At 41.1% G+C, this 16,960-nt stretch overlaps 1 protein-coding gene across 1 annotated transcript in view; it reads left to right on the forward strand.

The window, feature by feature from the left end:
- The first annotated feature begins 2,224 nt into the window (after positions 1–2,224).
- GC (GC vitamin D binding protein) overlaps positions 2,225–16,960 on the forward strand; it is a 202,612-nt gene continuing 187,876 nt past the window's right edge. The window contains exon 1 of the mRNA XM_077476444.1: positions 2,225–2,369. Within this exon, the coding sequence (XP_077332570.1) occupies positions 2,312–2,369 (58 nt within the window). The 5' untranslated portion in view covers positions 2,225–2,311. The remainder of the gene's footprint in view (positions 2,370–16,960) is intronic.

Raw genomic sequence — 16,960 nt, forward strand, 5'->3', positions numbered from 1 at the left:
CTCAAAGGGGTTAACAAGGGGTTAAAAGCGCCCAAAAAGTGCCACTGCCAAATCGCTTTGCAGTTACTTGTGACATTTGCTATATGCAATATGTTGGTAAGGACTACGAGACGTCTGCAAAGCCATTTCTATGAACATGTATACAGTATAGTCAAAAATAAGGGAACCAACATAGCCAAATTCTTTAGAGAGTGCCATGATGGTAACATCAAGGCTCTGAAAGTACAGGCTATAGAAAAAGTGTGTGCACCAAAAAGGTGTGGGGGGATGATGACTTCCAGATGTTATGTCAAAGGGAGGTGTTCTGGATATACCGGCTCCAGACTCGCATCCCTTCTCGTCTCAACTTTGAGTGGATGTTAGCCACTATCATGATTAGATACTTGCCATATTGTGGACCCGCTGTGCCTAGAGATGTTGTTATGTTTCTTGCCATTTGTTGATCAATACCATGTTCTCCACTCCTTCACCTGTAAATGTTCAAAATTGGTTATTATATACAATTAACTGACAATTTATTATAGCGGGTTGATGGGACTGTGGACATTGTTTGTATTGTACTTAGGAGATGTCTTTTGTGGAGTATTTTTCTATGGCTTTAGGTTGGGGTCACCATGTGGTGTGCCAGGGGAAACATTGCCTTTTAGTCTTATCCCTTTTAACATAGTAGTTTCGATTAGCACCACATATTCCACATCTCCCATTTAGAGATCTTTTTTGTCCTTGTGCATCCACAATATCAAACTGATTTATTTATTTTTATGATATTGGGATGTGTTTTTTCTTTTTATTCTTTCCTTTTTATTTTGTTTTTTTATACGAATTGCTAGGTTATTTGCATATGGAATGTTATATAAAAAAATTTTTTTATAAATATAGGACACTATTTCTCTAGTATTTTATTTATACTTCTCATCCATATATTTGGGTTAGTTTCTATTATTCTCAATATTATGCTATTTGTCATCTAAGTTTTTCTCCTTTACACTTTAACATATTTATACTTATATTGTATGACCAATCTAACAATGTTTGGCGGTGTTATTATTTTTTATAATATTATATATATTTTTTGTATAAAGTTTACATGCTATGCCATGTTGTCATATGGTAACACAGAGGTATGGTTATGCAGGTGTATTAGGATTGCCTTGTTAAACATTCGACACAGCTGATTGAATTATCCTACACCTGTGTGTGGGGGGATGGAGCCTTTATATGCTCGGTGCTTCAGTTAGAGCCGGTTCACACAGCGGCAACACGACTTTTGGAGGCAACTTGGACAGAGATTTAACCTTAAACTACGTAGAGGATTCTTTACTGTAAGAGCGGCAAGGATGTGGAATTCCCTTCCACAGGCGGTAGTCTCAGCGAGGGGCATTGATAGTTTCAAGAAACTATTAGATAAGCACCTGAACAATCGCAACATACAGGGATATAAAATTTAATACTGACATATAATCACACACATGGGTTGGACTTGATGGACTTGTGTCTTTTTTCAACCTCCCCTACTATGTAACTATGTAAATTAAAAAATTTTGAAAACCATTTATCATTTTCCTTTTACTTCACAATTATGTGCCACTTTGTGCTGGTCTATCACATAAAATCCCAATAAAATACACTTACATTTTTGGTTGTAACATGACAAATTGTGGAAAATGTCAAGGGGTATGAATACTTTTTGAAGGTACTGTGTGTGTGTGTATGTATATATATATATATATATATATATATATATATATATATATATTATAAATACATGTATTGAAAAATATACTGTAACACACACTGAAAAGAGTCACCCTACATTATATTAATGTTAGAATGCTTTACAAGGAGGTTGGATAATCAGTATTTCAAGGACTCAGACAACATGTCTATTGCTACAAGAGTTACACTCCAGCAATGAACTAAAAAAGTTACATTTTATTTTTGGAATACTTTTTAATGTTTCAAACTTGCACTTTAAAAAAAAAGTAAGTAAAGGTTTAATGGATATAATAATCCACACAATTTTCTGGGGGATGAAAGTTTTTACTTTGAGGTGTGCATGAAAGTATAAATTAAAATGTTTATTTATTACCAATGTTAATCATTGATTGAGTTGCAAAATTTCCCAACAGAATATCTTTGTTTGACTTCACATAGTTTCTTCTTTTTTTTTTTTTGTTAGAAGTAAAGGTCAGGGTTGTACGCCCCTTCTAGCAACCCTATAATTAATCATTTATCTACTTACCCCCTATATAAATCCTCCAGGGTGTTTGGCACTTACATTACTGAACCATCTGGAGGTAACATTTTCAAAATGAAAGAAGTCATTTTCCTGCTTTTCTTCTTATCCTCCAGCCATGCAGATCCCAGAGGTGAGATACAAAATGATATGTGTCTGTAGGAAAGCTCTGTACTTGTTACTGTGAGTCATGTATAGGCTGCCTTCGGACGATGTGGGTCAAATCTCAGCTGGATACTAGTGGTAAAAGTAATGGACAGTTTCGGAACAAAACAAGTATATGTAATTTGGCTGGAGCTATTTTTTTAAACTATTTTCTCTTTGTAAGAATCTAATTTTTAAAGAACAATGGAACTTAGCCATGGTGCATGAAATGAAAGCTACAGTGTTGTCCATAATGCACACTTTTTCCTAGCACAGATTATAGTATAAAAAGAATCTAAGGAACAATATTCCATTTTCTTTCTGTTCTGTATTTTTTACATATTAGGGTCTATGCACAAGACGTTACTGTCCTTATCAGTCTGTTTGCTTTAGTACTTCAATCTGCCAGTTTACTTTAGAAAATTAAATCTGATTTTTGATATTTAAGACACTATTACCCATCATGATGCCCATTTAAGTCTTTTCCAAATTACAAACTTTTAAACTTTACTTGTGGATGTGATATTGCTTGTAGCACTGCTTTACATATGTCACTAAAGTAATATGTGAAAAGTGTTCTAGGCATTCATTGATTATACTTCAGTCATGTCAAATTACAGCTTGATGCCTTTAGGCACCTTTGTAACCCTACTATAGTAAATGCTAATATATATAAAAGCCATTTGTATGATTAAGCACCTTATTTTTTTCAGTTTGCTGTTAGCTAATGTACTGTTTGCTAAGCATATTACTTTTTTTTGCAAAAGTGGATACTGTTGTTTATCTCAAACTAAGCCAGCACATATTGAGACTACAAACACATATATGCCACTGAGGCAATAGCAGCTTGGAGGTAGAAGAACAGTTGGATAAGTTATAGTAAAATACTCTACTCTTTGTTGTTAACAATTTACAACAAGCTAACAGCTATTGGGGGCTCTATGTGTTGATGCTAAGCCACGGGGCGAATGCTGCTTTAGGTGATTTAAATTTAAATTTTCTGAATTTACTTTTATCCTTCAAGCTCTATAGCTATATCACATTGGTTTATGTAATGAGCAAACATTAGGGGGCAGGTAAAATGAAAAATGAAAACTACATTTTAGATAAAATGTGTGACAGTATATAGCTTAAAAAAGAATTATTAAAGTTAAAAAGTTTTAAAGTCTTTTTTTTAAACATCACATCAGTATTCATAAGCTCATTACTTTATGGGAAATGATTCCCTTATAAACATCTTTCTAATAAAAAAATGCTTGTATTCAGCCACATACTCCAGCTTTCTTGTGTGCTGCCTCACCAAAATGCTTGTACAAAAGCATGCATTAAAAACATAATTTCCATTCATTGCATACACCGAGAATACACATTCCACCATACCTAGCTAGTGCTCGTGTGCATGATGCCATCTCCTAATTATTTATAAATTCAGTTTAAGAAGTGACTCCACTGTCTTGGAAGCTGCTGTCAATCACTTTTCTTAAGCCCCATACTGACTATCAGATTTTCTGCAGATTTTTTTCTTTCCTTCAGATTTACCAAAACCATGTAGTGCAAGGGCCTGCCTGATTGCATACAAATTGAAACACCTAAGGTTTGACCTCATATTATATGGTTTTAGTAAATCTGAAGGAAAAACTCAGCAGAAAATCTGATCGTGTGTATGGGGCTTCAGAAGAGTGGCCGGAGGCAGCCCTCTTGGCACAGGGTGACTCCATGGCACTTTGCAAAGAAAGGAGCTTACCCTACATCCAGATGTTGAGATCAGCACTTGGGGGACCATCTAATTATGAATAAAAAGCAGAATTTACAACATCAGGGTGCATGACATTTGGTAAATGATTTCAGTTGCAATTTCAATAGCAAACCCTTACTGCCCTGTGCTACTCCATTCCACTTGTCCTCCAGAGTTCCAAGAAAGCACCATCTAGAGGTTACAGGATGGCCTGGTTCGAGTTTACATATGGTTAAAGAACCTCCCTTGAAACGCATGTGACAGAAATCAGGTACCCAGCACTGCATCACAAGAGGAAGAGAAGAGTTAAGCTGGGCATACACATTAAGATTTCTCTTGTTCGGCCCCACAAACTGAATGAGAGAACTCACTTGATTCTCCATTTCACACTATATAGCATGAATGGGCCATGCTGCATTACCAACTATTGTATTCTGACAGCCATAACCTGCAGCTGTCAGAATACCCGAATGGGGCCTACGTCTAATTAGATGCAGGGACTGTTCAGCCAAGATATTTCTACCTGACTCCTTTAAAAAAAATTAGTTGAAATTCAGTTCATGTTTGGACAGATTTACATGTTTCCTCATAACCAGGATTATCAGGTATTTTTAAATAACAGCACCCCGTCCCTCAGAAATCAATACCACCCAAAGACATACCCTGCTTAATATGGATGGGTTTGATAATATGGACAGTAGAGTTAGCAGAGGAAATGCAGACACTGACTCCCTGTGGTATCCCTTTATGCCTACCCATGACTTTTACTCTTATTCAATAAAGATTTTTTTTTACTATTAATTTCTAATTCCTAAATTCCTAATATGTTCTTAAAGTGGTTGTAAACCCTTACAACACACTTTGACCTACAGGTAAGCCTAGATTAAGGCTTACCTGTAGGTCCAAGAAATATCTCCTAAACCTACACGGTTTAGGAGATATCTGCCGAAAGATAGGCACTGCTGTCTACAGCACATGCACCGTAGACAGTGGCGCACAGGCGCACTGAGCGCGGCATCGTCAACGGCGATGATGCCGCACGTGTCGGCTCCCGTGTGCATGCGCGGGAGTGACATCATCGTGGCTTCGCCGAATGACAGCGGCAGAGCAGCGAGACCTCACCGAGAAGATGGATGCGCCGGACTACAGGGGACAGAGGTGACATCGCTGGCTCCTGTGTCAGGTAAGTGACACATAATGGACTACTATGCGATGCATAGTAGTCCATTATGCTTTGCCTTCACAGGGAATGAAAGAGGAAGTTAACTCATCAGGGTTTACTTCCTCTTTAAATGCTTTATTGAAGTAGTGATTTTCAGCTAGACTCTTCGGGAAGGGGAAATAAGAGTGTCACAGGCATAGGACTGAGAAAAATGAGCAGATCCTGAGCCGAACAAAGGGACACAGAAGCTTTCCCTGCCATTCTGCCAATATGCAGGCTTTGGTCAGGCAGTGTAATCACTGCAGAGTAGAGAAGTAAATGAGCTGTTTCCAGGCAGTCCTCATCCCGTGTGGCAGATTCAATCTGGCAGGGCTCTGTAACAGTTTTCTATCACTGCGAAACAGAAACTGGCATAGATTCAAAACAGGTCTATCTGTTTGTAAATGTGATTACGCCAGTTTCATGTGCTTGGTTTTTAGTTCTCTGTTGTTATGGAGTAGGGGTCTCTAATCTTTTTAGTATAAGGGCTTATTGTATATTTTGCAAATATTCGTGGGCCAAAAAAATAAGTTTTTATAAACAAATGAATAAAGTTTTAATTAATAAACATGCTCCAAGAAATAACTTCACATCAGAAGCTCTCACATTACATCAAAGTGCTCAAGTCCAGTGGGAACCCCCTTTTCATTTTTCACACTCCCCCCTTTCACATCAAAGTCCCCCCTTCGGATCAAATCCCCCCTGTCGAATTGGAGTATCTGTGGGCCAGGTAAAATCTTTTAGCTGGCCAGATGTGGTTCTAGGACCATAGTTTTTAACACTCCTGCTGTAGAGTTTTACAAAGACTATGCTAAGCAGCCACATGTTACCCTGATAGAGCCACAGAGACATTGCTGTGAAGAGTCCATGTTTCTGAAGCTTTCATAATCTGTTTTGCATTATTCTGCAGTGTATGCATTGCTCTTTGCCATTTTGCCATTTTGAGCATGTTTTGCATTCTTGATAACTTTGTACCTGTCTAGTAAACTGCAAGTTATCCCGCATACACATGATCGGACTATCCAGTGGACTTAGTCCGACAGACAAACCTCCGGACTTTGAAGCCTTTGTGGTGAGATTGACACGTCACTGGCCCTGTCACCTGGTATGGACTTAAAGGGGAAGCCCTACGCCAAAAAAACGGCGTGGGGGTCCCCCCAAAGTCCATATCAGACCCTTATCTGAGCACGCAGCCCGGCCGGTCAGGAAAGGGGGTGGGGATGAGCGAGTGCCCCCCGAGCCGTACCAGGTTGCGTGCCCTCAACATGGGGGTGCTTTGGGGAACCCCAAAGCACCTTGTCCCCATATTGATGAGGACAAGGGCCTCTTCCCGACAACCCTGGCCGTTGGTTGTCGGGGTCTGCGGGCGGGGGGCTCTTGGGAATCCAGGAGCCCCCTTTAATAAGGGGGTCCCCACCCTATGTGAACTAGTATTGGGGTACAATGTACCCCTACCCATTCACCTGGTGAAAAAAAATGTAAATAAAACACAACACAAGGTTTCAAAATAATTTATTGCACCGCTCCGGGGGTCTTCTTCCATCTTGGGGGTCTTCCCGCTATCTTCTGCTAGCTCTTTTACTAGCGGAGGAGCCCGACTTTCTACTTCATTGCCACCCGGGAGTCTTCTTCCAACATTGGGGGTCTTGTCCCCCTCTTCGTTTCTTCTTGCCGGTCCTCCGCTTTCTTCCTTTAGCTGTTTTACTAGTGGTGGCCCAGTCTTCTGTCAGGCCCCTGCTAGTAAAAGAGTTGGAAGAAGGAGCGGAGGCCCGGCAAGAAGAACCGATGAGGGGGACAAGACCCCCGAAGTCGGAATAAGAGGCGGCAGTGACAGAAGACCAGGCCACCGCTAGTAAAAGAACTAAAGGAAGAAAGCGGAGGCCCGGCAAGAAGAACCAAAGAGGGGGACAAGACCCCCGAAGTCGGAAGAAGACCCCCGGGCGGCGTCGAAGAAGAAAGCCGGGCTCTTCCGCTAGTAAAAGAGCTAGCAGAAGATAGCAGAGGAGTCCAGCGGGAAGACCCCCAAAACGGAAGAAGACCCCCCAGAGCTGTGCAATAAATTATTTTGAAACCTTATGTCGTGTTTTATTTACATTTTTTCCCCAGGTGAATGGGTAGGGGTACATTGTACCCCAATACTCATTCACATAGCGTGGAGGGCTGGTATCTGGGGGCCCCCTTATTAAAGGGGGCTCCCGGATTCTGACGAGCCCGCAGACCCCGACAACCAACGGCCAGGGTTGTCGGGAAGAGGCCCTTGTCCTCATCAACATGGGGACAAGGTGCTTTGGGGTGGGGGGCCGCACGGCCCCCCTTCCCCAAAGCAACCCCCATGTTGAGGGCACTCGGCCTGGTACGGCTCAGGAGGGGGAGCGTTTGCTCGTCCCCACCCCCTTTCCTTTCCGCCTGCGTGCTCGGATAAGGGTCTGATATGGACTTTGGGGGGGACCCCCACGCCGTTTTTTTGGCGTAGGGCTTCCCCTTTAAGTCCATACCAGGTGACGGGGCCAGTGATGTGTCAATCTTGCCCATGGAGGCAGCGACATTGACCTCCTTCGCTAGTCCCGTCTACCTGGAGCCACGTTCAAAATAAACTGACTTTCTCCGTGTGCGGGAAAGTCCATTCATTTCAAAAGTCCAGTGGACTAGCGCACAGGCGGCCAAATTGTCCGCAGGACTCGCAGTCCGGCGAACAATTTTTGAGTCAAAACTACTTTCTAAGTCAGCCGGACTTTTGGGAAAAAAAAGTCCGCTGGAGCCCACAAGTCCGTCAGATAGTCTGATCGTGTGTACGCACCATTACAGTTACTTCCTGTCTGATCATTTGCCCGATTATAGTCCTGTTACAGATATGCAAATATTGGGGGTTATTTACTAAAACTTGAAAGTGCAAAATCTGGAGCAGCTCTGTACAGAAACCAATCAGCTTCCAGGTTTTATTGTAAAAGCTTAATTGAATGAGCTGAAGTTAGAAGCTGATTGGCTACCATGCACATTTGTACCAGGTTTTTGCAAAACTCCAATTTTAATAAATCAACTCCACCAAATCAAAGATTGTCCAGTAGTTTAAGTTATATAGATCTATGAGCCTTTTGCGAGTAAGCTCCCTGGTATCTCAGTTAGACTGGGTAGTGTTGTTACAGTATAGCATCTGTTATGAGCACTTCCATGCTGCAATGTTGTGATCCCACTCAAGGGTGAAAAAGAACAGTTTTTTTATGATGGGCAAATTAGTCAGAAAATAATCATCAGTTTATCCTATATAAAATGAAAGTCTTATCAGAGAGTCAAAGCATTATAGAGCCAAACCTGACAAAAGCTAAATGTGGGAGTAAGCAATTTTGTTTTACTTATAAAACTAGGTTTGCTTTAAAAAAAATGTTGTCAAAATACAAAAGAAGCCCTTTGAAAAGCTTTTAGGAAGCTAAGTAGAGAAACAGCTTTCCTGTAATTCAAATCTGTAATAAAGCATAAGTAGTTTTATTGAAATAAGGAGTCTAACAATAAAAAAACCCTGTTCATTCAAGTTTTTCAGAGCTGCGCAACCATGAAGAAACATATAATTCTCAAAGAAAAGTACATGGAACTTTTTCCTATATGTAGATTATTCATTCAGAGTATAACCACGGATTTATTTTAACCTCATAGACTAGTTATTACTAAGGATGAGCCGAACACCCCCCCAAAATCAAAAGTGCTAATTTTTATGTTTTATGGCTTATATATAAGTTATTGTCATAAAAAGTGTTTGTGGACCCGGATCCTGCCCCAGGGGACATGTATCAATGCAAAAAACGTTTTAAAAATAGCCGTTTTTATCAGTAGCAGTGATTTTAATAATGCTTAAGTGAAACAATAAAAATGAAATAATCCTTTAAATATCGTACCTGGGGATGTCTATAGTATGCCTGTAAAGTGGCGCAGTTTTCCCATGTTTAGAATAGTACTACAGCAAAATGACATTTCTAAAGGAAAAAAATCATGTAAAACTGATCGCGGATGTAATGAATTGTCGGATCTCGGCAATGTAGCTAAACCTCATTGAAAAAAACGCCCCCCCCCCAGTCCATTACCAGGCCCTTTAGGTCTGGTATGAATATTAAGGGGAACCCCAAACCAAAAATTAAAAAAAGTGTGTAGGGGTCCCCCCAAAATCCATACCAGACCTGAAACTAAGGGGAACACTGTGCCAATATTTTTTTTTTTTAAATGGTGTAGGAGTCCCCGTCAAAATCCATACCAGACCCTTATCCGAGCACGCAACCTGGCAGGCCACAGGAAAAGAGGGGGAGATGAGAGAGCACCTCCCCTCCTGAACCATACCAGGCCACATGCCCTCAACATGGGGAAGGTGCTTAGGAGTAGCCCCCCAAAGCACCCTGTCCCCATGTTAATGGGGACAAGGGCCTCATCCCCACAACCCTTGCCCAGTGGTTGTGGGAGTCTGCTGGTGGGGGGCTTATCAGAATCTAGATGCCCCCTTTAACAAGGGGACCCCCAGATCCTGGCCTCCCCCACTAAGTTAATTGGCAATGGGTACATTGTGCCCCTACCATTTCCCTAAAAAAGTGTTGAAAATAGTAAAAAAGACAGGATACACTTTGGGACAAGTCTTTTATTAAAAAGTAAAAAATAAAAATGTCCCACAATGTAAATCTATCTCATGTCGCCCAAAGAGCTGAAAAACAAAAAAAGCCGCAACAGCTCCACCTCCATGGGAAGCTCCCACCGAGTGTCGCTTCTTTTCGGTGACAGCTGTTATATAGCTGAGGGCAGGGCCACTTGGTGATGTAAACGGGCGACCTTGCCTTCCTCTGATGTCATGTGGCTGGCCCCACCCTCAGCTATATAACAGCTATCACCAAGAAGAAGAGTCACTCGGTGGGAGACTCCCATGGAAGCGGAGCTGTTGCGGCTTTTCGGCTCGTCAGGCGACGTGAGATGGATCTACATCGCGGGACATTTTTATTTTTTATTTTTTAATAAAGGACTTGTCCCAAAGTGTCTCCTGTCTTTTTTTATTATTTTTTAAACCTTTTAAGGGTAAAATGTACCCCTTACCAATTCACTTTTTTTTTTTCCTTTTTTAAGTTTTTACCTAATTATTACATTAATATAATGCACGTTCACAAATTCATCCAATCAACCAGTGCCACAAGAATGGGTCCTGGGCACCTGTGGATTGTAAAAAAACTAAAACAAAACCTATATCAGTTTACACAGCAGATAATTTCCCTTGGCAGAGGAAATTTGTATGTGTAATATGTGCAGGGCACACAATTCCCAAGGGGGCAGGGGTCCACTGTACATTCATTCACTGCGCACATTGTTCATGGCTGTGATGCCATCATTTGAACTGCAGCCATGCCTGCGACATGCAGTTTCAGCTTAATAGAGATCCATTACACATTTATTGGCACTGTACCTGCCCTCTGATGGGGTCAGGTGTGGTGCTAACAACATGGGTGTGGCTAACATCTGGGGCATGTGCCCCACATCTTTTGTTAGGTGCCCCTGCCCACCTGATTTGCCTGTTGCTACTGTGTGCTATCTGCTTGCCCACCAGCTAGCAAGCCAGCCCACTTCCCCTTCAGTTTGGGTCTGTACACAGATTCTCTCTGCTTTATTTGGCTCCAGCATTGCCCATAGCAGAATGTGCTTCCACTGTCTGGAAGCCCCAATGCTTGCCACAACAGCTAAGCTGTGCTTAATGGTTAATAAAGCATATGTGACAGATGTGAAAAGGTCTGGAGAAGCCAATGGGAATGTTATGCTGCCTGTAACATCGTTCAGCATGACTGGTTTGGTGGTGTGTCAGTGATGGTCTGGGGAAGCATATCCATGGAGGGACGCACAGACCACTGCAGGCTAGACAATGGCATCCTGAGTGCCATTGGGTATCGGGATGAAATTGATACCATTGAATGGCCTCCATTCTCACCTGACCTAAATCCAATAGAACACCTCTGGGACATTATGTTTCGATCCATCCGATGCTGCCAGATTGCACCTCTGTCTGTTCAGGAGCTCAGTGATGCCCTGGTCCAGACCTGGGAGGAAATACCCCAGGACACCATCCGTCGTCTCATTAGGAGCATACCTGACATTGTCAGGCATGCATACAAGCACGTGGGGACCATACAAACTGCTGAGTACCAATTTGAGTTGCTGCAATGAAATTTCAGCAAAATAGACTTGCCTGCTGCATTATTTTTTCACTGTTATTTTCGGAGTGTCTTTGAATATAGACCTCTGTAGATTGATAATTTTAATTTTCATCAAATGATGTGGCATCCTTTCGTTCCTAACACATTGCCCAGTCCATATCAGTATGGATATCCAGCATGATATTTTTTCCCCATTGAGATCTGGTGTGTTTTCAAAGTGTTCCTTCAATTCTTTTGAGCAGTGTATCTACAGCGGGTAAAATAAGTCACTAAGTCACCATTTTTCTAGGAAAATACTAGAAATATCCTACTTCTGAGGGGGAAACCTGTAAATCGCTCAGCTAAGAGTTAACATTCATTTGCAAGCCCTGTGATTTGCACTGCTGGCATATACTGTAGAAATTTTCTTCTGTGAGTCCAACATTTTAGGAGAGTCTCCCAATGACCCTCCCATCCCATCCTCCTTCCCCAGCGATCACAGCCTTCTCCATCCCAACTTTCCCATCCCACAATCCCTATTTAACTTCAGCCTCAACTACCCTGCCCTCACATCAGCCTCACCCAACTTCCTAACAACCAGCACCCCCCCACCCCTCCCAAACCTCTTCCTAGGCGATAGGTATCGGTAGTTGGTATCGGCGAGTACTTGCAAAAAAGTTTTGGTACTCGTACTCTGTGTTAAACAAGTGGTATCGGTGCCTCCCTAATTTAGAAAAGCCTGTGAAATACTGGGATAATATAGTCTGGTCAAATAAGACCAAAATTTAACTCTTTGCATGCCATAATACACACCATGTTTGGAGGTCAAATGGCACTGCACATCAACCCAAAAAAACATACCAACAGTGCTGGACGTGGGAACATCGTGGTGTGGGGCTGTTTTTCAGCATACGGTAATGGCCAACTTCATATCATTGAAGGAAGGATGAATGGAAAAATGTAACAAGACATTCTTGATAAAAATCTGTGGTAAAATCTGTGATGTAGTAAAATACGTAGTGTTTTACCACATCTATAAGAAGGAAAAGGAGGTACATTAAATTCTAGACATGTGCGATTCGTTTCGTATGGATCTCAAATTCGTACGAATTTCCCAAAATTCGTACGTTCGGGAGGATTCAAAATACGAATTGCCGTGCGTCCGAATTCTGTACGCAATACGAACTTTTGTTTACGAATTTCGGATTTCGGATTAGTTGTCGTCATTATGCTTATGTCAGCACAGGGATGGTAGGAGCCCCTCATAATAAGCAGCCCCAGGAGGAGCAGGCGCAAACTGGACCAGTGGTGCATGGTGTAGTGTCATATTTTGCTCCCCATCATAGAATGCTCCAGAAGTGACGTTGTGGCCAGAAATTTAGCACTGCGCATGCGCAATGCGTTCCAAACACTTGCGGCATGCGTTCCAAATGATTTGCGACAATGCAGACCAGTGAAACCGTCAGATAATGTCAGAGAAGTGAGGGGAGCTAATTCCCTCTCTGAGCCACAGTTACCCGCTCTCTCTCCGCCGCTCTCTGCTCTGTCTAAAGTTAATGTCACGATTACCTCCCCTCACTCCCGTGACATTATCTGATGGTTTCACTGAACTACATTGTCGGAAATCCTCTGGAACGCATGGTGCAAGCATTTGGAACGCATCGCGCATGCGCAGTGCAAAATTTCTGGCCGCAACGTCACTTCCGGAGCATTCTATGATAGGGAGCAAAATATGACACTACAATGGCAGACAACCAATCTGCTCCTCTCTTTCTCATCTAATGAAACTCCGTATTTCAGATAGGAAATTCTTCAACGGAATTTCGTATTTCGGATAAAAACCAAACTTCCATCAGCATCGACTGTCATATTGAGGTATATTTTTGCCTTTAAATTCATCATAAAGAACGTTCGTACACGTTAGCGAACCTAACGACAATTCGTATTTCGTACGAAAATAAACGGAATTTCGGACACGAAATACGAAGTACGAATTAATTTTAATACGAATCGAAACGGAACAGAACGAAACAAATTTATTGACAGCGCCCATGTCTATTAAATTCAGGGATGTTTCGATAATTTTCCCTGGGTATAGACCAGTACCCAAAACCCAAAATGAGAAGGGGTGAAACTGAGAAACAAAAGGGATTCTCCTCTGTATAGAAGTCTTTTTATTAGAAGAAGGTGTAAGCATTGTTCGTTCTTTCTGTATAAGCTCTAAAGGGTATCCCCTCCATGTGAGTCTTTCTTCCATCTCATCATGATGTTTTTGGCATATCATTGGATCATTAACTATCCTAGTCACTCGGGGCAATTAACTCTTAGGTGTTGATTTGACACTCTTGGAGGATGAAAGCTCCTATAATGTAGTAATTGGTTACGATCTGTAGGTTTAGTGTATAGATCACTAACAATATTTTGTCCTTGTATACGTAACATAGTATCCAGAAATGACATTTGAGTAGAATGTAATGTAATATTAAATTGAAGACCCGGCACTAGATAATTGAGATATGCCCCATACACATGGTCGGAAATTCCGACTGAAAAAGTCTGATTGGATTATGTTGTCGGAAAATCCGATCATGTGTAGACTCTTTCTGACTTTTTCTGTCGGAAGTTTGAGAGCTGGATCTAAAATTTTCCGACAGCAAAATTTGATCAGACTTTTTCCGATCGTGTGTAGAGAATTCCGATACACAAAGTTCCACGCATTCTCAGAAAACATTTGGAGACGAAAGCTATTGGCTACTGGCCTCTATGTAGTCGCATTTTTACTTGTTTTACATCACCTTATTCTGAACGATCAGATTTTCCGATAACTTTGTGCGACCGTGTGTATGCCAGACAAGTTTTGGCCAAAATCCAGCGGAGTGTCCAACCGTGTGTATGGGGCAATAGCCATTAAATAATAAAAGGGTTCCAATGTTGACTGTACACAGTGCAAACATGTCATCTGTGAATTTAGACTACCCACTACAGTGGTCCAATATTTTTTTTATTATTATAGATGAAAGAACTTTAAATCATCTCCATAAAAGTGTTTGCATATAGAGGTGCAACATTGGAACCTATCGCTGCTCCTCTCAATTGAAGAAAATTAGACTGTTTGAACAGAAAATATTTTTCTTTAAGTAAAACAATTTCAACAGGAAAGTAATCTGTGGATTTTCATACAGTCCGGAGTGTATTAAAAGTAGACAACATGCTTCAATACTGAATTTATAGGGAATAATGGTAGATGTATCCCAAGTGACTAGGATGGAATTAGGCACTACTATAATCTCCTGATCTTATTAATAAAATCCACAGTGTCTATTTTATTGTAGATATATGCTATTTTTGTGATACCAGGCATTAAAAAAGAATTAATTATAATCTTGCACTACAGAATATATTTAGTTAGTCAACAAAAGTTATCACCTACATATTTTAACTTACCAGCTTTGCAAAATACACTATTTTAGACTAGATGCATTAAAGCGGAGGTCCGCCCAAAAAATAAAAAAATTAATAAAAACCAGCAGCTACACATATTGCAGCTGCTGGCTTTTAATAATAGGACACTTACCTGTCCTGGAGTTCAGGGATGTTGGCACCACAGCTGAAGTTTCCATCAGCTGACAGGCGCTGCCGCCACCATTGCGGGTAAGGGTACCCGGCAGTGTACCCTTTCGGCTTCACACCAGGAACCGTACTGCGCATGGGCAAGGCCCGCAACAGGGGAATGAGGAGAGAGGAGGAGAGAGCCCCAGCTGTGACGTCAATAGCCACGGCTGAGGCTTCCGGAAGTGAGAAAGGATATCTGTTAAAGACAGGTATCCTGCCCTCCCTCCCCCCTGAAAGGTGCCAATTGTGGCACCAGGGGGAGGAATCAGATGAGCGAAAGTTACACTTTTGGGTGGAACTTCCGCTTTAAACAAATCATAGCCAAAAGGTATGTACAATTTCTTCGTTCTCTGATTACATTGTTTGAGTGGAGATGTGAGCAACATCTGTAGACAAACAAGGACCAATTGACCTCTTGAAATGTAATAATGTCTGTTAAAATGAATCAGATCAGCCCATGTCCTATAGTTACCAGGGTCACCTGTACCAACCTATTGTATTGCAAAAGTGATTGCAGTGGTCATTATAGTGGCTAGCTCTCAAAACCTTTATTCCTGAAAGTGCATACCATTGCTTCTTTCCCTGTGCTACCCACACTTTCCTGTTCAAGCCACACAATATACTGCTTCAAACATCAATGATTGCTTTATTATTTGTAAATTCCTATTTAAAGCAAAGACATGTGTCTATGTTTGCATGTGACGTAGGTGTTTTGTTACCTGTTTGCTATATATGAATAAGCATTGTGGAATTGTTCTTGAAAGCCCAAGTGTTAAAATTATTGTTAGCGGTGAAAAACATAGTTGTGCATTATCTCAGGAAATTATGGAATGTAAGAAATCCTTCAGGTTAAATCTATGAAATAAAAAAAATATGTGAAGTAGCATAAACAATGTAAAATGGGTGTAACAACTCTTTATGTAAGTGGCAGGATACGAATACATCTGCAACAACAGCACTGAACATATAGGAAACAAATTTGCTTCTGGCTTAGGAAAACATTGACGTCACTTGCATCTGTTCAAATGCAGAATTTATTATAGTTGAAAATATCTAGGTGAAAACATGCTACATTTTATGTGTACATATAGTGGGGAAAGAAAATATTATACAGAACTAACAAAGTGCGCCCCTTACGTAGTGCTTTTTTAATACTTATGTGTAAGCGTTTTTTTTTTTTTTTAGGCTTTAGAATCACAGTGGGTTATATTATAACTTTATGGCTTGGATTGCACTTATCATGTGCATAGAGGATTTTTACCCATACAGAGATAGAAAGTTCCATTGGCCATCTAGAACACAACCCCTAAGCTTTAGTTGTAGGCCATGTTAGCAGACATCTCATTAAAGTTGGCCGAAGTGTTATATTGTCTCCTTCCATATTTCTAAAGCCCCATGTGCATAACCCCATGTACCTGTGTATGACATGAGGCCCTCTTTTTGTAGCTGTTTGCATGTTGTTAATGCACTGTATGTTAACAGCCGCCATATTTATGAAAATTACATATCGCCATGTTGTAAAAAACATGTCTTTTGGCTCATGTATGTGAGATGTTAATGATGCAGGTTTGTCACAGGGTCGTCCTTATCACCTGTAGCTGCCCACCTATGCACCTTGTGATTGTCCAGTAAAGCCAGTGCCACCATAATTGGCTAGCTCCCCCATCACAACCTCACTGAATGACAACTAGGAAATCTGTCTTTGCACTGTGTGTGTTTGTGCATCCTTGACCTCTCTTTATATTACTAAGAATTTTGAAGCACCATGCGATCGAGTTGCACTGTGTTTTTTTTAACCATATGCCGCTCGCCGTATAGTCAAATGACAGTGGGCGGGATCCCCTTTCATTCTGGGATTATGTTGTATGACCTTGTCGCTCTTGTGC

Source organism: Lithobates pipiens, unplaced genomic scaffold (genome assembly GCF_037356315.1).
Source record: "Lithobates pipiens isolate NorthernLeopardFrog02 unplaced genomic scaffold, aLitPip1_a1.2 Scaffold_13, whole genome shotgun sequence".
Taxonomy (NCBI): Eukaryota; Metazoa; Chordata; class Amphibia; order Anura; family Ranidae; genus Lithobates; species Lithobates pipiens.